The sequence below is a fragment of the Aplysia californica genome, unplaced genomic scaffold (assembly GCF_000002075.1).
Source record: "Aplysia californica isolate F4 #8 unplaced genomic scaffold, AplCal3.0 scaffold00238, whole genome shotgun sequence".
NCBI classification, from domain to species: domain Eukaryota; kingdom Metazoa; phylum Mollusca; class Gastropoda; order Aplysiida; family Aplysiidae; genus Aplysia; species Aplysia californica.
Window position 1 is genome coordinate 893,065 of NW_004797508.1, and position 25,171 is coordinate 918,235.

The window sequence follows — 25,171 nt, forward strand, 5'->3', positions numbered from 1 at the left end:
ATCCAGGCTGAAAGGGATACAACACCCCAGCAGAAAGACTGGGATACTCAATTTTTTAAAAGTATTCTTATTCATAAATATATATAATTATTATGAGTATATATATAATTATTATGTGTGTGTATGTATATACATATTATACATTTTAATTAAAGATATTGCTTTCCTTTGTGTGTGCAAATTAGATGCTACTGTAGTCTAAATGTAGATATCTAGAGGCTCCATTAGAACATGAAATCAATATTCAACAACAATAATGATGAATATTTTCTATGTTAAAGAAACACCAAACCATATCAGATGTGGGGAGAAGGTAGGGTGGGGTGGATAAGAGTTTGAGTCTTGTTAGATAGAACTATACTCGGTTTAATTCTATTGTTGTAGTCTTCACCTAAGATCCCACAATCAATAATTCCGGTTCACTTAAGATTCTGCTGTTAAAAAATAAACCAAACAAAGCAACAACAAATTTTACTACACAAGAGTCATCACTAAGATAAATTATCCCCCTCTGGAGTGTAATAACGGACTAAAAACGCTGCTCTCCATATCATACTTTACTGAAGAAAAAAAAAAAACCTTCAAAGGTTATCCACGCTCATGCATGCGATCACACCTCCAAGGGTGCTGTTATCTCTTTTTTTTGTGTGGAATATTTGAAATCATTGTGCGCTCCACTTTGTGAAAACCAGGAAACAAAATTATTGTGATCAATAATATTATTTATAGACCAAGACATACTGTTAGCAATTAGATAAAGCAAACATCGACCCTCTTTTGTGTCCGCTATTCCTCACACATAAAGTTAGTTATGGCACACGCCTAGAATCATGCGATCATATATCTTAAATTCAGTTTAAAAGTATATTTTCATCCATTTCTTATAATTATATATTTTAGCATCTTGAAAGATAAAAACTCTTAAAGAATTGAACAGTCTGTATCACACACATAATTTTTTCTCCCTGTCATTATCCGTCAGCCCGTCAGTTGATCACAATCTCTCTCTCTCTCTCTCTCTCTCTCTCTCTCTCTCTCTCTCTCTCCCTCCCTCCCTCCCTCCCTGTCTGTCTGTCTGTCTGTCTGTCTGTCTGTCTGTCTGTCTGTCTGTCTGTCTGCTGTCTGTCTGTCTGTCTGTCTGTCTGTCTCACTCACTCACTCTCTCTCTCTCTCTCTCTCTCTCTCTCTCTCTCTCTCTCTCTCTTATTTAATTTTTCCCATTCTCCTTCGTCCCTTCCCAAGGCCCGCCCCTCCTCTTTCATCCCAGCCCCATCCCCTCTTCCTTGCGTGCATTCCCCCACCCCGCCCACCCCCACAACGTGGCCCAGCCCGATAAAATTCTACAAAAAGAAACGCCACAGTTTTTTCTTCCGCTCGTACCCTGGGGTGTCGCAGGGATTTAGCCCACACTCGGTGGCCATATTTGATCCCCAACGCGGCGTACTTCTCGCGGCGCCGCGAAGAGAGAGAGGAGGCTCCATTAGTTCTAAGCTCCTTGGAGCGCGGTAAAACCTCTACTAAAACTAAAACTAAAACTCTCATCCCCTCTGTTGTTTTCTGTGTGTTAGTCTTTCTTTTTCCCATCACAATATGTGTGTGCCTGGAGAAAGGTCCCAGTTGTCGGAAATTTAGGATATCGAAATAGGGGCATATTCTTACAGGAAATTCAATGCTGAACTCGCTATTTAAAAAATTTTTCAAATATTTTGAGCTTGTTCGATACCTTACAGTTCTCTCTACATGGTTCCCGCGGCCTCCTTGAATTCAAGGAGTCCTTGAAAACTCCTTGAATTTGCATTCAAGGAAAAATCTCCTTGAAAACTCCTTGAATTTGAGGAACCTCCTTAAAAACTCCTTGAATTTTGCCAGGTCGGACAGAGGGTGACTGCCAGGCCCCGGGGCCCCCGGGAATTATCCTTAAATTTTTTTTTAAATCGCCGAGACCCGGGAATGCCCGTGGAATGAGAAGAAATCTCTGTAAATTGCCGCAGGAAAGACCCAGGGAAATATTTACATTTCTCGAATACTTGAAAACAGAATCCGATAACGTCCTTGAATTCATTTTTGCCTGTTGCGATTGTGATATTTGACTTTTCCCGGCCTGAGAGTAGGAGGTTACACGCAAACAAGTGGCTATGGCGGCAGGCAGAAGGGTATGAGTGATGAGCCTCCTACCGATGCTCGATCGTGAAAAATCAAAATCTACTTTCGCTTTCGTTACCACCCAGAAATTTGCCGGTAGTAATCTGATAATTGTTATAACGCAACATTTGTAACATGCAGGTAGTGCATTACAAACGCTGTGTCACTGTGAAAATAAATCTTTTGTCCTGTGCTGTCACTTGTGGGAAAAAAAGATCGAAAGAAAAAGAAAGTTATACAAGCGTCTTGTCGGGCTCACTATCGTGACCGGTCAGTGAACCTGTTCGTTCGCATCACATCGTGAGTGTTGGCGTGAGGTCACCAGAGTTCATTCAAAGTCTGAGAGCTACGAAGTATTCTACTCTGGAATGGGGGGGATTATTGATTTTTTTAAAGACGCACGCAGAGGAGGGGGGATGGGGTTGAAAGCAACGCTGAATGACAATAACTGAACTTGGAAGCAGATTTTACTTTTCAGAATTTTGACTACTACTAGATCTAAATCTAGAGCTCTCTGCAAAGGGCGCGTTGGTGCAGGCTTTGTGTGGAATCGGGATCCGTCATACTCATACTCAAACCTTGTAAGCCGTGTTTTATTTTAAATACTAAAGGGTTCCCGTTTCATTTTGTGGGTGACAGTAAATTACATCATGTATTGTATTATATTCTATATTTTAGCTTTTTGTTCAAGATTCGCAGATTTTCAGTGTCACTACATATTCTTGCCCTCCCTCAGTTCTTACACCTCTCACTCTGAATAGGTCTACTTGAGCCATTCAAGTAATTACTCTACTTTGAGTTTGTCTTTCATGTTTATTATGTATACCTTGACACCCAAACTGGTTCTTGACAGTCGATATTCTGGCCCTAGGCCTTTTCTCAGGCTCAAAACAAGATTCATTTTTATTTACAGTCAAACCTGTGTAAGACGGCCACCCATTGTCAAGGAGAACAGTGGCCGTATAAGACAGGTGGCCGTGTTAGGCAGGACTGATCAAGATGAAGAAAACAAACCATTTCCATCTGAGGTCCCAATCGAAAGTAGCCGCATTGTTGTTGTTTTTGTTGTTGTTGTTGTTGTTGTGTGTGTGTGGTAGCCTATCCATTCGAAATGTTCGGAGCCCCGAAGAGTGCTCTTCGCCAGGGCCACCGCCTCCCTTGGGTAGTGGGTGAGGCAGTCCAACCTCCCTGAATCCTCCCCGAAGAGATGCCACCGCCGGGCCTCCGTGGCGGGGCATCTCTGCAGCCAGTGCTCCAAATCTTGGGGCTCCTCGCTGCACAATGGACATATTGGGTCCGATGTTTTGTCTATTCTATTTTTGTAGGCCCGAAGCCCAGAAAAATGACCGGTCCTGATTTTTGCCAGTAATGACTGGTCACTGCGGGACATAATAAGAGCCTCTCGTTTTAAGGAAAATGCCCTGTATACTTCCTTCGTCCGCGTGTGGCATATAGGGGGGTCTTTTGTAATTAGTTTTATCTGGGCGCACGCACTGTCATAAGTAATTTGGCGGCCTGGACCCGGCAGCGCTGTTGCCAGTTTGGCATTACTGTCAGCGAGATCGTTGCCGAAGATATCGCGGTGACCAGGGATCCACTGAATCGTGGGTTGAGGTATTGCATTATTTATGCGTAGTCGCAATTGGTCGAAGGATGGTGATGTTCCCACTAGTGCCATGCATAGTGATTGACTGTCGGTGAAGATAGCGACCGAGTTGGATGCATCGCACTCTTTGTCAATCCAGTCAATGGCCATTTCCAAGGCTCTCCTTTCTTCCTCGAAAGAGCACGTAAATATGGCGCCTTTCTCCCTCAATGTCTCGACAACGGTAGGGTTGGACGGATTCCCCGTTGTGATGACGACTCCAGCGCCGTCGTCCGTTGTTCCTGCCCTAGCCGAGCCGTCAGTGTAGATATTGTACTGTGCGCCAAGCTCTCGTGCTCGACGAACAGCAGCGCTTTGAATCTTCTCACTGGAGTCACTCCTTCCGCTTATGCCGTACAGGTGGGGGAAAGTGATGTCGGGGTTGATTCCACGTTCCCAGGGCCTGGTTTCGAAGTAAGTGATGGGCCTCCTCTCGCAGTCGAACAGATGTGGGCTCTTTTTGCTGACGTCTTCGGCCCTTTTTTCGGAAATCCCTGCGTCCTTTTAGCCGTCTGTGCACTTGTTCCGTTGCCGCAATTTGTCGAGGGTGGTCGTTGTTCAGTCGGAGGGCCTTCTCTCTTGATCGGAGACAGTTAGCATTTATGGTGGACTGAATGCTTGGGACACCCGTTTCAGCTCGAAGTGCCTCGATCGGTGAGGACTGGGCTTGGGTGGTAATCAGTCACAGACATGTTTTGAATCACCTCCAGATTATTTATCAGAGTTTTGCTCAGCCACGGTTGCCAGCTGCTGCTCGCAAAGTTGAGAACACTTTGTATATGAGTGAGGTAGACCTTGCGTAGGTCGTCTTTCCTCCATCCCCATTTTGAGTGCGCTACAGCGCTGAGCATCCTCATCTTCTGTGTGGCCTTAGCTATTACTGTCTCAACCTGTTTCCTGAACGTGAGCCTGCGGTCGAGTGTGACTCCCAGGAGTCTTGCGTAGGGCTCATACCTAATTGACAAATTATTTATCGTGATGCACGACTTCCATTCCGAGTCAGATGTTGCGAGCGTGAAGAATGTTGTCTCGCTCTTTGAGCCGTTTAGCGTGAGTTTCCATCGCCTGCTCCAGTCAGCAACGATGTCCACCGCTCTTTGTGCCAGACTTTCGGCGTCTCGTGTCGTGCGTGATGAAGCGAGGATAGAGACGTCGTCAGCGTAGAGTGAAATTGTAAGATCGTCCGGAAGTAGTTTCGCCAGTTCGTCGATATAAGAAAGGAAGAGGATGGGTGCCAGGACCGAACTTTGTGGGAGACCTTGGTTCATTTTCCTGCTATTACTCAGTATTCCATTGAATCGGACTCTGGCTTGACGATTTTGAAGGAAGTCATTCAGCCATAAAACGTATGTATCTGGGATACCTCTGTCCAGGAGGGATCACATGCTTATCTCACCAGCAGCTGAAAATTGGTACCTATTGGTCAACAGTGGGAGGGACAAAACGTAATGGAGTCACCAAGGTGGCCGTCTAAGACAAGTGTTATTGCTTTATGTGATACGGGTTATGTGTTAAATTATGGTGACCGTGGCCGCGTTGGACAGGTGCCCGTTTTACACAGTTAAATTATATAGAAAAAATGCAAGGGGGGAAATGGAAAGTGGCCATTTGTACAGGTGGCCGTCTTATAGAGGTGGCCGTCAGGGCAGGTTTGACTATATATATAGTGCGAGTATAGTGAGGGAAAAATATAAATAAGTAAAGAACAGACTAAAATACCTAAGTCACACAATATCCCAGTGTCACACTGACATGTTTTTGACTGGATAGAATGTACCTTTATGGGCGCACGTTTGTGTGTATATTATATATAATATCGTCCGTTTAAGTCTCTTAACGCGTAAGTCCGGAATTTTGGAAAATAATATTTAGGTTTTATTTCACTCCAATAGGTTTTCCCCACCTCCTCTATAAATATTAAAGTCATTGAACAAATGAAAATTGCACTTTTTGTCACGGATTCTAAACGCGTGTAACAGGATTTCACCTTGATTTGAAACTCTAAACGCAGAAGTCCCAGCCCAGCACCTTCGCTTAAAACAATAATTTTGTTTCATTTTTGGTTCAAGTAACAGCCTAGAGGTGAGTTATACCGTTTCTTCCCTCATATTAAGATGTGTATGTAAGATACTTTTCGAAATTATTATGTGTTTATTTAAATAAATCTTTGTTTTGTGTGATACATTGTGACATCAGTGTTTAGAGCTTACAAAGTCGCCCATAATTATGTAAGCTTCATGGTGACTTGCATGGAGATTGTCAAGACTTACGACGCGTTTAGTTTTCATGTGAAAGATTAAGCCCATTGACACCGTTTAGATCTCGTAAATATAGATTAATTATTATGTATTGTTAGTCACAGGTTTAGATCTCATCAATGTTGATTAATTGTTGGGTTTTAATTAGTCATAGATGTATCTCAGCAATGTGGATTGATCGTTATTATATTTCATCCTGCTATAAGATAAATGTTTCCCAAAGTCAAACACCATTGAAAATGAGGATTATTTTTTGAAACATTCAAATTTACTTTTACTTTAGAAGAAGCATACTTTATTATACATTTAATAACTTATATTATTATTTACATTTCAGTCAAGAACCGCTTTTCACAAACTGTTACAGCTGTCTAAAAAGGTAGCAGCAAACCCTCCAGTGAAGCCTCCATGACCACAGTCCAGGGCACATACCCAGCACCTCTCTAAGGGAAATGCCCGTCCTCACTCCTCAGAGGGACATGCCCATGAGTCTTCTCTGTATGAACCACTAGACAATTTTTGGGATATATCATTGACTCATTTGTAGACATGTCAGTGAATAGCAGTGATTTAGTGTATTTTGATCACAATGAGGCTATGGGGAAGAAAGTAGTCACTGAAACTGCTGCTGACCAGCGAGACGATAGATCTAGTCATTTTCAGAATGTTCTTGATTTGAGTATGTCTATACACGGTAATGGAGAAATAGATATGAATGTAAATGATGGTGGAGAAATGGTTTTTGGTGTGAAAATATGTGATGCTAGAGATAAGGCTCATGATGTGAAGGTGTGTGATGGTAGATATGGGTCTCTTTTTGTGAATGCTGATTGCAGCAGAAAAAATGTTCTTAATCATAATGCGAATGCATATGACGGTGGAGATGAAGTTTTTTTATTCCAATATGTATGATGGTAGAATTGAAGCTTTTGAGTTGTTAAATGGCACTGATCCTATAGGTGAAATTATTGATTTCAACATGTATGATGAAGATTTGGATTTGAATGTCACTGACCAGAGAGGCGAACATGTTGATTCCAATATATATGTTGATAGAGGTCAGGTTCTTGTTGATCGATCATGTGGTGATGGAAACGACAGCGATAATGTGAGAATAATCAATGGAAAGAAGAGAAAGCTTGGAAGAGAAAACTGGGAGAGATTTGTGAACTCAAGAAACGTGAAGCAGGGCAATCTTATGAAGGAAGTCGATAAAGGGTTTGAGAACGTTGAAAAGGATAGAAGAACTTCGAGGAAAGATGCTCTTGCAAGGTCAAGTGTAATCAGTGTTCGAATATCACAGAAGAAGAGAGGTAGGAAATATTTTATTTCTTATTGTCGCCGCCCTGGCCAGAGAATGGTGTATTTTTGCCAAGACATGTATGCAAGGTGCCAGCCAAACAGAAAAAAGCAGCGTCTGCAGCATCCTGTAGGACTACGTCCCTGCAGTATTTTCTGAAAACCAGTAGAGGCAGATTCAGGGTCTGCTGTCAGACGTATTGGTCTACAATAGGACTCAAGGAATGGTACGGTATGTGAGACACCATCGCGGAGGACCAGGTGATGGCTTATCAACAGGGAATGAGTCTTCTCGGAGACTAGCATCTGACTCTGATGCGCGATTACATCTGCGACCCTTCCTTGAAAGTCTGCCTAAAACGGAGTCTCACTATTGCCGAAAGAAAAGCTCCAGGCTATATTTAGAGGCAGTTTTCCATTGCAGGACCGATCTATTTCGTCTCTATGAAACAAAATGTAAAGAAAAGAAGATGGAGGCTCTTTCTCGTCCAATTTTTGCCGATGAATTACAGAAAATGAATCTTTCTCTTTTCAAACCGCGCAAAGATCAGTATGATCTCTGATGATCAGTATGATCTCTGATGAAGGCAATGTCGATGAAGACATATCTGGCTCGTGGGCAAAAGAAAGAAAGGGCACAGCAAGAGATGGCAGCAGATGAGGAAATGGTCCAAAATAAGGACACAACAAAGGTCATTACTGTGGATCTACAGTCAGTTTTGCTTTGCCCCATGCTGAAAGCATCGGCATTATACTATAGGACCAGACTCTGTGTCCATAACTTCACAATATTTGATTTATAGTCACATGGTGTCCAATGCTATGTCTAGCACGAGGCGAAAGGGAGCTTGTCTGCTCACGAATTTGCTTCATGCATTGTGGATTACCTGGAAAGTGATCTGTCTTTTGATAGGTACATCATCTATTCCGATGGATGTACTTTTCAGAACAGAAACAAAACATTAGCCACTGCTCTTTCCATGTTCTCCGTGATGCATGACAAGGAAGTAGAGCAGAAAATACTTGAGAGGGGCCACACGATGATGGAGGTGGATAACGTCCACCGCGTTATCGAAAGACGAATCAAGAATAAGAAGATGTTCCTTCCTATCGACTATGTTCGATTAATTGAAGAAGCCCGAAGAAAGCCATTTTCGCACTCTGTGGAGTATTTGACTCACACATTCTTTTCAAATTCTGATGGTGTGAACACCCTTAGTTGCATCCGTCCATGATAGAAAGCTGGGGATGCTACAGTTACTGACATCAGGGCTCTGAAATACCTGCTTGATAGAAAAATACTCTTCATGATAGTATAACCTTGGATTCGGGGACGAATGGTCAGAGTTTCCAGAGAAAAGAAATCAGTCTACAGCACTGATTGCCACTCCCAAGAAGCTGTTTTATGCCAACAGGAGCATCTCAAATGTCAAATTCAAACATTTGCAAGCACTGAAATCAGTAATATCATTGGAATGTTGGGCATTTTATAACAAGTTGAAACAAGACTGAATCGGGAATGTCCTCAACAATACACTTTATCAAAGCAATCAATTTCGTATACAATTATTATATAAATTTTCTTCTTGTTATCTTGAGGGTGCTTGCGCAGCCCATAAGGCTGATACGGCGGGACGCTATCTCTCCCTGTCTAAGGCCAATCTCTTGATCTGTCCCCATGACCATCCCTTGGATTTCATCTCCTGTTCAATGCTCCTTCTCCGAAGGGTGGCCCCCTTTTTTTGTTCCTCTGGCTATCCTGGGAGTGACATTTGGGTCCATTCTAAGGACATGTCCAACCCAGCACCACCTTTTCCTTCTCACGGCTACGAATACTGGTTAGATAATTGTTTTTTCAGGCAGTTCTTTATTTTATATAGTTCTGGATCATGAACTTGAATAAGTCTTCTTAGGGATTTTTTTTTTCGGGGGAGGTTGAATGAAAAAATATGGAATCATTTTAAATTTCTACATGGTGATATTGAATTGATGTGTTTTTGATTAAGTAAAATGTTCTGTTATATTATATCATGTGTTACAGTTACAGCATTACTTTAATACAGTTGAAAATGTTCCTGAAAGAATGAACTGGCTCCTTTTCGTAATTTGTTGGGTGATTGGAAGGCTGCTCCTTTGCTACTTCGCACACAAGCTACACTTTGTCATTCTAAGGGTTTTCTTCTGTTGTCTTTCGTCATAATCCTCTTACTTATAATAGACCTACTGTCGATTTGTGTTGTAAGTGTGAAAGGACTGGGAAATAAGAATAATATCAACCAGAAGTATAGTTAATATACCAATTAATTCGATCAATCAATATTACTTGCAAAGTTAATTGCACCTAGAATCTATGAAACCAATCTGCCTTATTTCTTCAAAGTCCTTTGCATAGTTTTTCTAATAAATAAACTGAAAGATTCGTACTGTAAACAAGTAAGTCATTGATTCACAAGCCACATGTTAAAATAATGAAACCTCTAAACACGTATGGCTAACCACGGCCCCCTGCCGCAGACTTACGCGAGTAGACCTTACAAACTTTCTGCTCCAATTTATTACGCAAGTCAACAGGTTCGATTTACGCGTTTAAATGTTTCAAATTTGGAGTCTCTAAACACGTAAGTCTGTTTTATGATTAATTTTCAAAAACAAAAGAATTTTCACATTGACAGTTGTATACATAGAAGTATTCTTTACAAGATGTAGAAAGACCAGTACATTTGCATTCTGTTTTTACTATTTATTACGTTTTTTGTCTCTCCTGTAAAATTTGCCTCAACGGAATTACGCATTTAGAAACTTACAGGGACGATATATAAATGGAGCATGCACTGTCATTGTTATGTAACATGCCCCTGGAAAATGGATATGCCCCCCTGGAAAATTGAGAGAAGCCGGGGTGGCAGTCACCCTGGAACAGACTTTTGTAGGAAAATCGGAACTATGATTTCTTTCGGATAAGTGTAGGCCTATGGGAAATAGGCTTTCATCATGAATTTCTTGACCAAATCTCCCTGAATTTTTAAAATTTCTCCTTGAAATCTCCTTGAATTTGGTGGGAAGTTCATGGCAGGAACCTTGTCTCTAGTAATACTTCTTATCTTAAGCACTCGTAAGACCTAGATTTGTCTTGTAAATGCTGCAAAGTTCTTTCTAAAACCGAGCTAAAAATAAAGAATGAAATGAATATATCATTGACGTTGTTGTCTCTTATCTTCCCCTATCTCCCCCCCAAATGATCACCTCCCCACCACAAGCCTGTGTTGGATGTTCCGGAACGTTCCAAGCACGACCTTGTTGGAGCTGTGGGAGATGCTGCAAAAGTCTCTAGTCAAACAGATCTCGTCTTGTGTCTCTGCCGGTTCGAAGAAAGGTAAAGTGGGTGGTTGGAGGGTGTCTGTTGGGGGTGGAGAAATGTAAATAGGTGGTTGGAGGGTGTCTGTTGGGGGTGGAGAAATTTAAATTGGTGATTGAAGGGTGTCTCTGCCGGGTGGGAGATAAGTAATGTGGGTGGTTGGGAGGGCGTTACTGGTAAGTTGTGATACTTTATTGGCTGTTTATGTCTCGATAATGCTGTATGTTTACCGTGTATCAGATAGAGGTGGGCAAAGTCCTGATAATTTATCCGAACAACCGGATAATTAGCAATGGGAACTCACTTTCCTGACCTGCTTGCCGAAGTGGGTGTACTCATTTGTTGAAGTGATGCTAACCCGTTTGTCGAAGTGGTTCTAACCCATTTGCAGAAGCGGTTGTATCATATTATTTGCCGAAGGGGTGCACTAACATATATTCCGGATTTTGCTAAAGCGACTCATTGCCCAGTTCTAGTATCAGATAGGTTCATAGCTATTACACACTGAAGACATGAGTTTGATTCAAGTATTTAGAAGTCTTTTATTGAGTGTTTGTATCTGTCTGATGGAATGTTGCATCCCTTTTAGTCGGCATTTGTCCTGACAGAAAGAACTGAAGCAGTGTGCCCCGTGCAGGATCTAAATTGTGTCAGTGGGGGGTGTAAAGCAATTATTTTGGATTAAATGGAATGATAAATTGAATTTACTTTTATTAAATCGTATACTATTAAACCATGGATTAAGACGCGGTTTTTTTTTCCAATAATGATAATTATTTTTATCCTTATCAGTCAAGTCAAAATACCTATTTTTATTTTATTTCTTTTTAATATGTTCCTCTTTCTTTAAATTCTCCCCCCTCCTTTATTTTCCTCACAGAAAAGAGTAGGGGTCTGAGTGATTTGAGTTGGACCCTGAAACTGTACACATTTCTTCTGGAGAATTCGTCAGTGTTTGACCAGCGCACAGCTTCTGTGGTGATGGACAAAGTGGTGGTGTTGGTGGGACGACTGGAGACGGAGGTTCTCATTCCTTCCGCGATGGAGGATAGAAAGGTGAGGGGAGGGAGAGGCGAGGGAGAGAGAGGGAAGGGGAGGGAGAGGTTAGGGGAGGGAGAGATGAGGGCAGAGAGAGGGTGGTGTTGATGGGAAAACTGGGGAAGTTGGATCTCATACCTGTTGTTGTGGAGGATAATTTATTATTTTAGAGGTGAGGGAAGGGTTCGAGTGAGGAGGGTGGTGATGGACAGAGTGTTGTTTTGGTGGGACGACTGGAGAAAGATATACCTACTGTTGTGGAGGATACGGAAATTGAAACAGATTATTGTTGGGATAAGAATGGAGGGGGGGGGGGGGGGGGATTAAAAACCCCCCCCCCCCCCCCATACATTAACAAACAAAATGATCAGATGTCTCTCTATCTATTATTCTGACCATCTTTGTGTAATCATAACTTCTACTTTGTTTTACAGCTCTTTCAGGGAATAAAAGAGCTCATGGAACTTGTATCTGTGTGGTCTCTGTTCAAATCCATGTTGAGTCCCAAATGGAGGGAGACTTCTAGCTCAACCCCTGCATCAGAGGGAAAGACGAAAGAGGAGAAGAAATTGCGAGCTGGTTTGAGAAAATTGTACAAGGTCAGTGTGCTATTGTTTTAGTCATGTTTGTATTCAGGACTGAGTTTATTGTTAGTAAAGAGAAACACATCGACACAACAATGGCTATTAAGTGGTGGTAAAGAGTATGATAGACAGACAGAAATAACGGGTCGAAATTAGAGGAGGAGGATCTACCAGTGGCCCTCTCTGTCATGAGTGAAAGTTCGCAGGCATATGCCAGCCCCGGCATTTTTTAAAACCTCAACAGACCTAGGTCTGCCGGGTTTTTTTTACTGGGGCCAGCACGTACGTGTGTAAAAACCGGCGACGGCGCAACATGCAAAATGAAGCAGGACAGTAGTCCCGAAAAGGCCCCCATCCTCTCTTTGGGGATAAACCTCATGTACTATTAAACCCTTGTTATTTTTTGCATGTGTTTTGTTGGCTTTGCCATCTTATCTTTCTGTACGAAGACTTTCAGGTTTTTGAAAATTCCCATCCTACATCTTCAGGATTTTTTATGTCTTTGAACTTTCACCCACGAACTCTCTGACCGTTGCCAGAATTGTTTCCTTCCTCTGATCATTGTATTCTTTTATATTTTTAGTGTGTTAACAATTTCAATTTTACTAACAGACGATATGGTTTGGGTTGTTTGGGGTCTAGGCTGATATAGATTTTTTAAAGAGCATTGGAGCAGAGGAATGAGAAGCAAACCACAATGCCTCATCTCTGTTGCAGGTCTGGCACTTGAAGAGGAAGAACAAATTTCGATTTCGTTAATGATTCTAAATCAGGTCCCTTTTGGGTCAGTGTATCTGTTGTTACTTGGAACATAAAACAAAGATTTATCACTACTAACCTTCTGTCACATGCTACTATAACAGGAATTAGCCAAACCTGTTCCTCTGCTCTGTGTTGTGATTCTTTCCGCAGCTTTGGGGCCCCGATGTGTTGGATTGGAATCTCACACTTCATGCAAAACTGAACCGAGGCTCTAACTAGCCTTTTTCACAACCTATACTTTCAGCAGGCCTCCTCTGCCTTGATACAAATCTCTCCTCTCAAAGTCCCACCAGTAGTAACTCAGACTTTTATCAACTTGCAAACAATACAACTGAACACAGACTCACACTTTACTCACTCTCACACTTTCAGCCAAACAATACAATAGGCTAGGCCTAACCCCCTGCCACAACCAAAAACAACCAAATACACCACAGTATCTTCGAAAGGTTGCATTATGTGCTAAAGGCCATAATGTCAGTGTAACACTCTAAATGTGTGTCCATTAAAAGGAATCTTCCCAGGGGACCACAAAAAAAACTGTATGTCATTTCATTTGGATGCTTTACATTTTAGTGTTTAGATTTACTTAGTTAAAATACAAATCTAAAGGTAAAATATTGTGATTTAGGTGTGGTCTATTCTTCAAACGGTTACATAATCTATTCATCTAACAGTCACGTGACCTGTTTTTCTGACAGTCACATGACCTGTTTTTCTAACCGTCATGCGGTTTATTCCATTTATGGTCACATGAACTATTCCTTTAATAATCACAGGATCTATTCCGTTACCAGGCACATGTTTTTTTTTCTAGTGGTCACATGTTTTTCTAATGGTCACATGACCTATTCCTCTTACAGTCACCTGGTATATATAACTATCACATGACCTAGTCTTCTAATGGTCACATGATCTATCCTTCTAACTGTTACAAAATCTATTCCGCAGCATGTTGACACCAGCACCAAGGTTCGTCTGTTGCTTCAGAGAGGAGAAAAGGCATCTGCTGACCGCCCAGTCGCCCTGGCTGGACAGGACTTTGTGGTTGCCATTGAGGATTTTGTGTCTTCACATCTGGATGGTCAGAGGCTGACGTCAGATACCGTTCATGAGCTGTGGGAGGGAAATGTAAGGGCTGTCTTTGTTATTGTATGTTGGAATGAGACACCGTTCAAAAGGTGTGGGATGTAAGGGCTTTCTTTGTTTTTTGGGGTTTTTTTGTTGGAATAAATAACCGTTCATGAGCTGTGGGAGGGAAATGTAAGGGCTTTCTTTGTTCTTGGTTGATGGTATAAGTCACTGTGTATGAGCTGTGGGAGGGAAATGTAAGGGCTTTCTTTGTTCCTGTTTGGTGGAATAAGTCACATGGGTGGGTGGTTGGCAGGTGCTCTGGTGTGGTTTGCTTCTTCTTTCTTTTTTCTTTTTTGTGTTTGTAACTCTTTTGTAACACCTCTAATCTTGGGCACTTATATGACCTTATCGTGTTGCAAGTGCCGTAAATCTAGCACTGAAACTAAACTAAAAGCACATCCCGTAAATACAGTCGAACCTGTGTAAGACGGAATCGCAAGGGAGCGGGGAAAAAATTTCGTCTTATACATGGGAATTTGGGGGGGGGTGTTCAAAGGCCCAGCCGGTGGGATCAAGGATCTCTTGTCCGATCGGCAAGCAGTGATCAAAACTTCACACCTCTCAGCTGCTCTCCTGTCTGATAGTGACATGCGTCAGTCTTACTTATCCAATTACCATCAGTGCTTGCCTTTCATATGACCACTGTTTGACCTATTAAAAACAGAAACGTTTGAACACCTCCTTTGCTTCCACCCTTAGTCCCACCCACCAATGCCACCCCTCACTGCCATCATTGTAACAACGATTCGAGGAACTCTTTTCTCAGCAGGCCGTACGATCAGGGCGGCAGGCATTGGTCAATCTAATTTCACACCTCTGACTTCTGGCTACCCAGGAAAGTTTCCGTAGTGGCTGGCTACTCGAGCACTCTCACGGGCAGTCGTGAGATATCACACTGACCATCTGCTGCGCTCAGTGCTCACATGATGGGGTAACTTAGGGTAACTTCTACTCTACCCCCATTGCACCCCTACCCCCAGCGGCATGGCCATGGAGTTAAGTTTAGATCGGACGGAATCAAACTTGTGAGTTTTGTTTCAAATCAGGGCTGAACGGGCAAAGCATTTTCCGTCTTAGACAGGTGAAACCCTCGGAAGGGAGCGGATTTTTCTTTCCGTTTCCGCGTTGGACAGGTTTCTGTTTTATACAGGTAATTAAAGAGGAATGTATCAAGGGGGGAGCGGGGAGATTCCGTTAAGACAGGTTTCCGTTTTACACAGGTTTCCGTTAAGGCAGGTTTGACTGTACACAGAATTCAGTCATCAGGTGGCAGGCGTGTCCCATAAATAAACAGGAATAGGCTCAAATGAGTTGACATGGCAGGACAGAACTGTACAAAGATATGGGAAACGTTTTTTTTCCTTACCTGGCGATTGTTTTATTTTTTGTAATGTTCTCTTGGTTCTTTGTATAAGACAGGTTCTTCAAAGGTCTTGTAAGAGTTAGTTTTGTGTTTTGCCTTATTTGTTTTGTTGTGTTTTTTTGCTTATCTTCTTTGGTGAGAGGTGGGTGGTTGGAAGGCACTGTGGTGAGGTTTGCTCCTTCTTATCTATCAATATCTTTTGTACTTATCTCTCCATCTTCCTTTCTTTGTATGATACACTTTAGTAACACCTGTAATCTTTGGCACTTATATGATTTGTATGTGTTGCAAGTGCCATAAAATTCTTACTGAAAAGAAAAAAAAATGTGTTGGAAAAATCCCTAGTACTGGCATCTTTTGTGTAGTGATCACTATCATCAGACTCTTCGCCATTGCTCACAGAAGACATGAGCTTGGTTCCCACTTTGGAAAGCTTTTATTTATTTGTGTGTCTCTTTCTGTCAGCTGGGATGTTTTGTACCTCTCAGCCTGGATTTACCCCCCGTGGCAGTGCCACTGACTGTAGTGTCTTTAGGCCATTCCCAAAGGGGGGACATTTCTCATTCTTGCACATTAGAATTGTAAATTGCAAAGGGCGAGGAAATCGGATAAGGTATCAGACGAGGAGAAGAATACTCTAAGAGAGCGGATAAAAAGAGATGGGCGGCTTTTCAGGGAAAGTGCAAATGAGGCCAAGCAGGAACGATGGGAGCAGTACGTGACCGAGGTGTCATCGGAGAAGGCGCTACACAGGTTTTAGAAATTGCACAGAAAAATGAAGGTATTAAGGACTGACGCTGGCTGTCTGTCTGTTAAAGATGAGAACGATAGGCTACTGGAGACAGATGAAGCAAAAGGCCGGGCTTTCCTTGAGAGGTACATCAAGTAGACTCACCAAGGCGACATGGAGGAGCGTGCTAACATCAGGGCAATTATGAAGACTGCTGTGCCAGAGGTGCAGTATGGAGAGGGTGTCACAATACAGGAAGTGAAACGGGTCATAATTGGAACGAAGGATAGTGCAGCAGGGCCTGATGGGGTGAGATACAGCCATTTTAAGGATGCAGATGAAAAAGATCTACAGGGCATGGTGGAGAGTCTGGCCAGAGGCAAGATCCCAGAGGAGTGGCTACACAGCTATCTCATGCCTCTTCCCAAACCAGGCAAAGACACTCCAACATCAAGGGATACAGAATCATCACCATGCAGAACACGTATGGAAAGATCCTGGAAAAGATTGTGGCCAAAAGGCTGGCAATTTACCTAGAGAGGAAAAAGCCTTGGAAGCTACAGACCAGGGAAAGACACCTGCACAAACACGGCTGTGTTAGCCTATGATGTATTTGAAGGGTCCCAGAGAAAGGAGGAGACAGCAATGGCTGCTATAGACCTAGAGGATGCTTACAACCGAGTTGATTACGGCAAGCTCATGGGTCTCCTGATGGAAATGGATGTTGACCCCTGGTTGATACAATGGATCTCCGAAGCTCTGTTTAAGAGGAAGGTGGTGCTGAGAAGTGGGCGATGGATGTCAGACCCAGTAGTGATTGCCTCAGGACTGCCACAAGGATCAGCATTACCACCGGTTGTATTCAACATATATACATCCAAAATTGCCAGGATCGGTGTAAGTGGAGCAGGAAGAATTCTCACATTTGCAGATGATGTGATGGTCTACGGACAAGGTCGCGATAGGCTAGCGGTTGGACGGATGCTACAGGACAGGCTGAACAAGGTCGCAGATTGGTGCGAGGAATACAATGCAGTCATCAATCCAGACAAAGCACAGGTCATCTGGTGCTCACTCAACAACCGTGTTGTGAAAGATCCTACCTCTCCAATTGTGTTTGACCACTTTCTCATAGACAGACAGCATGAGCTGAAGTACCTCACCTGGGAATCACTCTGGACAGGACACTTTCATTCCGAGGACATATTGACAATGTTGCTGTCAGGGCTCAGAAGGGCATCAATGTAGTGAAGACCTTGGCTTCAGCGGGAATTCAACAGAGTTCTTTTTCTCCTAATGCAGCTGGTGGTTCTGTCAGTCATAGACTATGGGCTGGGCATCCTCTCCCTGTCCAAGACTCAGATAGACAGGTTGGAGAGAGTACAGAATGCAGCTATGAGGGCCGTTCTAGGTTGCACAAAGGACACCCATGTTGTCTGTATGAGATACATCCTTGACCTGGCCAGCATCAGAGTGAGGCATAAGGTGGCACAGGCAAAGCTGTACTTGAATGTTTTGGGAGACCCAAGGCACCCTTTGCATGACAACCTGGGCAGCATCAACGGAAACAGGATCAAACGGGGCAGCTCATGGATGGCAGAAGCCGAAGACTCCTTGAGGAAAGTTTGTGGCATCGATGAAATATGCTATGGAAAAGATTGGTTTGAACTGAGCCTCGATTGCAGAAGCCTGGCCAACGTTCACATCACTATGGGTCGTGAAAGACGGGAATGTGCTGCTGTCATTAACGATAATGATATACGACAGTTAACTGAGGAGCATTCCAAGCCAGAGGACCCAGTGATCTATACGGATGGATCAGTCAGGAGGGGTGAGAGAAGTGGATGGGGTTTTGTGGTGTACAGTGGGAACAAAAAGGTTCATGGCATGTCAGGGGCCATAGAAAGAACAACTTCAAGCATGAAAATGGAGATTGAGGCCGTAGCAAGAGCGCTTGGATGGCTTCATAATACAAGACCAAGAACAACTCATCTCATCATTGTCACGGACTCTCGGAGTGGATGGATGAACCCAATACAACACTCATCACTTAGAGCCATCACATGGATATTCTGTCCTGGGCACTCTGGAGTGAAAGGCAATGAGGAGGCTGATAGGCTGGCAGGCAGTGCCGTGGTTGATGGTGAGGTGAAATTTGACAAAGGAGAAGTGTTGAAGACCCTGGAGAAAAAGTTGCGGGATGAAGAAGACAAGGAGACAGCAGAACACCATGCAATCATTAGGATGCGGGAAATGGGGATAGAGAGGGGAGAAGGAAGAAAGGAACGATTATCTGGAAAGGAAAGACGTCGCCATAATCAGACAGCCACCGGAACAATCAGTATGGATACCTTGCGGGCTTTGGTGCTGGGGGAACTGAGCACTTATGGACCTGTCCGGTGTGCAATGACGCTGTTGCCCAGGACAGGTAATACAGAATTGTAAATGGGCTGATTCATGTCACGCTCATAACTGTGCCTGATTTACAACAGGGATCTGCTGCGTTTTCTTTCCTGTTCCTTACTATTGTCATTTTCCTCTACTTCTTCTGTATGTTTGTCACACTCTTTTGACCTGCTATTTCCGGGGTGCCTTGATAGTCGAAGTAGACTTTGTACTGTTGAAGCTAAAGAGGTGAGTCTGATTCCCTGTAAAGACTTCTCTGTTGGCACCCACCCCTTGGCGCTCATATGACTTTATGCAGTTGCGAGCGCTGTAAAACCCTCTACTAAAAAAAAAAAAAAGACTGGATTGGCTCCGACAAACAAAAATATTGTCAGTAGTGTTGTGAGAAGCAAAGAGTGGTTGGAGGGTTCCACTGGTAGGTCCTACTTCTTTACTTTCCCTCTGTTGTTTCTGTCTGCACTAAATGACCATTATTGTATCGATGTGCTTCACTTTACGCAAACAAACAAACAAACAAACAAATGTGAGACGCATCGACTAGAAGGTGTGATTGAAGAAAGATTTTATTTCAGATATCCTCGGTGTCTGATCTCCGACATCCAGCAAGTTTGTTCCGAGAATTCACTCAGATGCTTCCCCTAGTTGCGCGTGGCATGTCTGAGACGTCAGTCGATTCCTGTGCGCTATTTATTGTTCAGGTTATGTCACACTCCCCTCACCAGCTGCCTTTCAGGTATGTCACTCATAAAGATGTATTCTTAACTGTTCTAAACTTCAAACACTGACAAAAATCAAACACATTTTTAGAGGAAGTTATGATAATAATAATGATAGATAGCTGTTGTATAGCGGAAATTCCCACTCAACTCTATGAGCTTTACAATCAAAGTAAAGTCTCTTTTTTTATACCAAAATAATCCAGAACCCATTACTTAAGAGGAGAAGTAAAACTCAATTTTTGTACAATTGTACTACATACATTTATGTATTGACACAACTAAATAAGTCGCTTGTTGCACTCCATATTTTGAGATATGGGGCAAAATCGAGATTTTCTCACAACTGTATGCTTTTGATTCCCCAACTGCCAATGACTCTAAATTTTGAACCATAGCAGCTAGACTGTTGGTAGTTGGAGAGCGGTACTGGTAGGTCCTACTTCTTTACATTCCCTCTATTGTTTCTGTCTGTCTGTCGTACTTTTTTTCCCCCAGCACTGAATTACCATTATTCGGTCAATGCACTTCTCTTTACTCAATATCAGCTGCTAGACTGATATTGTTTTCACCCACTTGTTGGGCTTAAACAGATCTTTGAATTTTTACACATAATGTTATATGGTAGAATTTGACTCATTTTGTCTTGTTGCTACTTGTTTTATGTTTGCTGTTATCAAATATGTGTCACAACGCAGTGGAATCAGGTGCTCATCAATTTTTGTGCTTCTGGAGCTATTGGTATCATCTGAAAGTTGATTTATTTGTCTTGCTTCCAATGAAATATATATGTCCATCTATATTTAATAGAACTCAAGATATATGCGCTTAAAGGAAGTGAGGTCGCCTGATTTCAGCAGTGAAATTAACTAGAAAAATGCCCCAATATTTTGGTAACTCCCAATAGCTAAGAAGTCTTTGGAAATTAAAAAATGACAAATTTTGTACCTTTAATCAACTTTTCTTCAGTAAAATTCACATTGACATGTGTTTTTATCTAGACATGAAAGAGGTTGAGCTAAAAAATAAAAATTTGAAAAAAATGTCCAAACTGGCGGAAAAATACCTGTTTCTTCCATTTCTGTATTTTGACGAGCGACGGATTTCACCACGCTGCTTCACATATTTCTCTTGACTGGGACTAAGTCTCTATCGTAGATGTACACTATAGGCACTAGATACAGCACGCCCCTCTCTCGCCTTGTTGCGCGACGGCCACATTAAACAGCGGCGTCCGCCATGTTTTTTGTGGCAAGTTGTGTGGAGTTCATGCTAAAGCAATGGGCTAGGCATGTTTTCTCTCTCACTCATATGCGATAGGCGAGGCTTGGTTCTTGTTGATTTTTTTTTTTACATGGGCGCCGCGGTGCACTAGAAAATCTATATCTAAATTACTAAATAGCAATAATACAGCATTCTTTCTACAACTACATCTACACATAAATGTATTATTAAATAGATAGAGATATAGGCTTTTAAAAAAAGAAGAAAAAAACAACCCCTTTAAAATTATTTCTTCCTCAGCACTTTATCTACGACGTGGTTTATTTCTTATTGACTGAATCAAAGTGTATAGGGCCAATAGAACTTTTAAAAAGGAGTATGAAAAGATGTGGGTGTCATGGGAACCTCCCATAAACACCCCACCTATCTCTCCTCCCAAATCCCAATATCAACACCCCCCTCAAATATGTGAGTTTGGCATTAAATTATATCAGGAAGAGCCATAGGAAAAACATTCTAGAGTTTTTCAGCCTTTAGGAGTACGAAGGCTATGAAGCTCTTGATAAAGCAAATTCAGCCAAACAAATGATGAATACATGTACTGGTATTTTAAAAAGCGAGTTAAACTTTCCCTTGTGACATTTGAACAGGAAACTGTATTTTTCATTCATATGTTCACTTAAAAAAAAAAGTATACTAAATAAGTAGTGTTTTCTTATGTTGGCATTAAACTTTGGTTATATTGATTTTAAGAAATAAAGTAGACCATATACAGCACTTAAACTAAAGCTCCTAATATTGCTTTTTTAAGTAAGTCTAATTTTGGACATTACCGGGTAGTAAAACAACTGTGACTACTCTGGACTCACTAAAGATTAAAAAAGTGAACTTAAATGCTGTTTTGTAGCCTGGTCAATTGTTTTGCTACATAGTGTAGAGATAACTGAAACAAAAACCTTTATTTGGGTATTTTTGGTCAACATTCAATAAAACAAAACAATAAAAAGTACACTGTTTTAGTTTGATAAGGACATTTCCTGCCCATTGTGAAAAAGATCTAGCTGCTAGTCAACCTTAATTTCACATGGCCCTGAACCTTACTGATGGCTCTTTATGTTTTAAAAAAGAAACCGGAGTGTCTATAAGACACATTATGCACTAAAAATAGATAATGTAATGAAAGAAAACAGACATCACTGAACTGCGTGACAGAAGCAGTGATGAGTTGTTTAAATTCATTCGTGCAATAAAAAATGTGCCAAACACATTATATTAAATGCTGTGCATATGACAAGCTCAGCACCAAGCGCACCCTGACTATGGTTTCCTTTGTCTCTAATAATAATAAGCTTAGATATTTATATCCTATACATTACATCAAACATTTTAGACAAGAGCCTATCTTTGGCTGCTCCCGCCCATCATCATCATTATCATCCCATTAAAATAATTATGATTGATGATACTGTTATACTACTATGTTTAATATATATCTTAAGTCAGTGAGTCATTGTCAAGTGAGAGAAATTAGTACCTCAGAATAGTAGGTCTAGCTTGGATTTTGTGATGTTTAAGTAAGACAAAGCAAAATTGCAGTGGTTAGATCTGGTATCAATTTTTAGTACTGAAAGGTAGGCTTTGATCAGACCAGGTTCTTAGCCTAATCTTTTGGAATATTTTCTTCAAAACATAAATCTGGATTTAATCTGTCAAAATTCTTATCAATCTTTTTCTTACCAGTGAAATGAAAGAGGGGTTCCTTTGGAGGCTCTGTTAGTACACTGATAAACCATCCTTTCTGGTCTCGTTTTATTGTAAAGAAAGTTTCTAAGAATGTAGTTATAATAAGGATAAGAATAAAAATAACAATAATAATAATAATAACAATAATAATAATAACAATAACAACAATAATAATAATAATAATAATAATAATAATAACAATTATAATAATAATAATAATTATAATAATAATAATTATTATTATTATTATAATAATCATAATCATAACAATACTACTACAAGTACTACTACTACTACTACTACTACTAATAATAATGCTGATCATTTCTATATCGCCCACACAGCTCCAGGTGTTTTAGAATCTACACATAAATGCATGTATGAACAATATTCACAAAAGTACACACACATGCACACAGACACACACATACATACACACACACACACACACACACACACACACACACACACACACACACACACACACACACACACCGAGATCTACGTGCTTATCACACACACGCACTTGCTTACACATCGTACAAACATGATCTAGATCTAGACGTCTATGGGGATATGGCGTTTCTTTGGGTTACATAAAAGAAATTCAGTATTGTTTTCATTAAGCTGGAGCTTATGATCAATCATCCAGTTCTTGACATCATCAATGCAGATACCTTTGGTGGTAGGCAAGGTTTTAACATCTGATGGTGGAACAGATTTGTACAACTGTGTATCATCTGCGTAGATCTAAATGATCTAGATCTACATGTGATAATTCATACTCAGCTGTGATTTCTAGATCTAGATATCTAGATCTAGGTCTACAGGTGATAATTCATACTCAGCTGTGCTTTCTAATCACAGCTCCAAGCAGCTGTGTATATATATATATACGTATACTCGATTGGAACCTATCAGACGTTAATCCAGAAAGGGACTAGAGGTTTCACATGCTTGCTCCTTTAAGAGAATCACTGTGGATTAAAAGACAACGTTAGAATCAAATAAAACAACACATAAGAGCAGAGACACGCCCACTCACATGTAAACAAACTTTTTAACCACATTAAAAATGGCCGCCAAAAAACTCAAAAGTTTCCGTGTCACGTGACCTTGTACGGATTCTAGTTTAAAAGGGGGTAACTCTATGGTCTCTATTTAGTAGAGAAAGAGATTTAATATTTGTTTGTACTCACATATTCCCTGAGAGTGAATCCAGGAATAATACATGATGTTAATTATTTCTCCCTCCCTCCCCTCCTCGTACTGTCCTTCGCTCCTCTCTCCCTTTTGATCCCATCTTTTCCTATCTCCTTTCCTCTCTTTCCCTCCCCCCACTTTTTGCCCCCTCTCCACCCCTCATCCTCTCCCTTTTCCTCCTCTCTATCCTTCACACACACACACACACACGCACACACACAAACGCTCACACATACACACACACACACACACACACACACACACACACACTCACACACTAACAGTGAGAGCGACACCTCGCTCTACAAAGAAGTGCAGACATTTCTGCGACACCCTGAGGTGAAGGAGTGGAGAGTATTCCAGGAATGCTTGTCTTCCCGGCTGTGGACAGTTCTGTTGGCCGACCTTCACCTATCTCAAAGCAGGTAGTCAGACGTTTGTTTGTTGTGTTTGATACAATTGTTTGTTGTGTTTGATACCATTGTTTGTTGTGTTTGATACCATTGTTTGTTGTTTGATACAATTGTTTGTTGTGTTTGATACAGTTGTTTGTTGTGTTTGATACGTTTGTTTGTTGTGTTTGACACAGTTGTTTGTTGTGTTTGATACAGTTATTTGTTGTGTTTGTTTGATACATTTGTTTGTTGCATTTGATGTGTACTGGTTTGTCGCATTTATTGATGTAGTTCTCTGTTTTAAAACTGTTGTTAATTGCACTTGAAACAGTTCGTTACCTTAGAATTACAAAGTTCTGTCTTCCATTTTTGGCTGTTTTGAGTTACTAAGACCATGAGGTCTTAAACCAAGTGTATTTTCTGCTCTATCAGAGTCGTAAGATTATTCAGAGTCGTTATCAAGACATTCGAAGAATTGCATTAAAAAAAGCTTGACATGTTGTGAAAATTTTAAAAAATTGACATCAAATTTCTCAAAACTAAGTACTGAGCAGATAGAAGTTTGTTACTCTAGGCTAGCTAACAAAACGTTAATTGTGTATGATTCTCTTGTTTGTTGTGTTGACATACTTGTTTGTTGTGTTTGATACAAGTATTATTGTTTTTAACTCTGACAGAATTGTCAAGAACATTCTTTCTGTTAACGTGGGTGGTTGGTGAGTGCTCTGATCTTGTTCGCTATTCCTTTCCTATCATATCAAACATCTGCCTTCATTATCTCTCCTTTTTTTGTGTTTGTTACTGTCTTATAACACCTCTAATATTCAGGATCTGTATGACCTTATTGTGTTGCATGTGCTATAAAACTCTAACGAAAACAAAATTCTGTCAAGCCTACTCTGTTGATCAGGCTGCATAGTTTACCAGGGAAATGTGGTCTGGTGTTTTTCAGCTCTCCCCAAAAGAAAAGGCGGAAAGTGACAGGAGAGCGTGGCAGTGTGGAGACAGACTTGGAAAGACTCGTGAACTTTGTCACTTCGTCCCATGCTGAGACTCTTGACAGGTTTGTTGGGAGTGGGTGGTTGGCGGGTGTTCTGGTGTGGTTTGCTTCTTCTTTCCTATCAAACATCTAAAGTCCTTATCTCCCCTTCTTCTTTCTTATGCTTGTTACTCT

At 41.4% G+C, this 25,171-nt stretch overlaps 1 protein-coding gene across 1 annotated transcript in view; it reads left to right on the forward strand.

Annotated features, from left to right (window-relative positions):
* The window catches only part of LOC101849216 (unhealthy ribosome biogenesis protein 2 homolog), a gene marked incomplete in the record, with an annotated part of 76,489 nt that overhangs the window by 20,083 nt on the left and 31,235 nt on the right, over nucleotides 1-25,171 (forward strand). Inside the window, 7 exon segments of the mRNA XM_035970225.1 lie at nucleotides 10,602-10,717; nucleotides 11,580-11,755; nucleotides 12,172-12,336; nucleotides 14,035-14,214; nucleotides 19,289-19,449; nucleotides 23,887-24,027; nucleotides 24,950-25,060. Of these exon segments, the coding sequence (XP_035826118.1) occupies nucleotides 10,602-10,717; nucleotides 11,580-11,755; nucleotides 12,172-12,336; nucleotides 14,035-14,214; nucleotides 19,289-19,449; nucleotides 23,887-24,027; nucleotides 24,950-25,060 (1,050 nt within the window).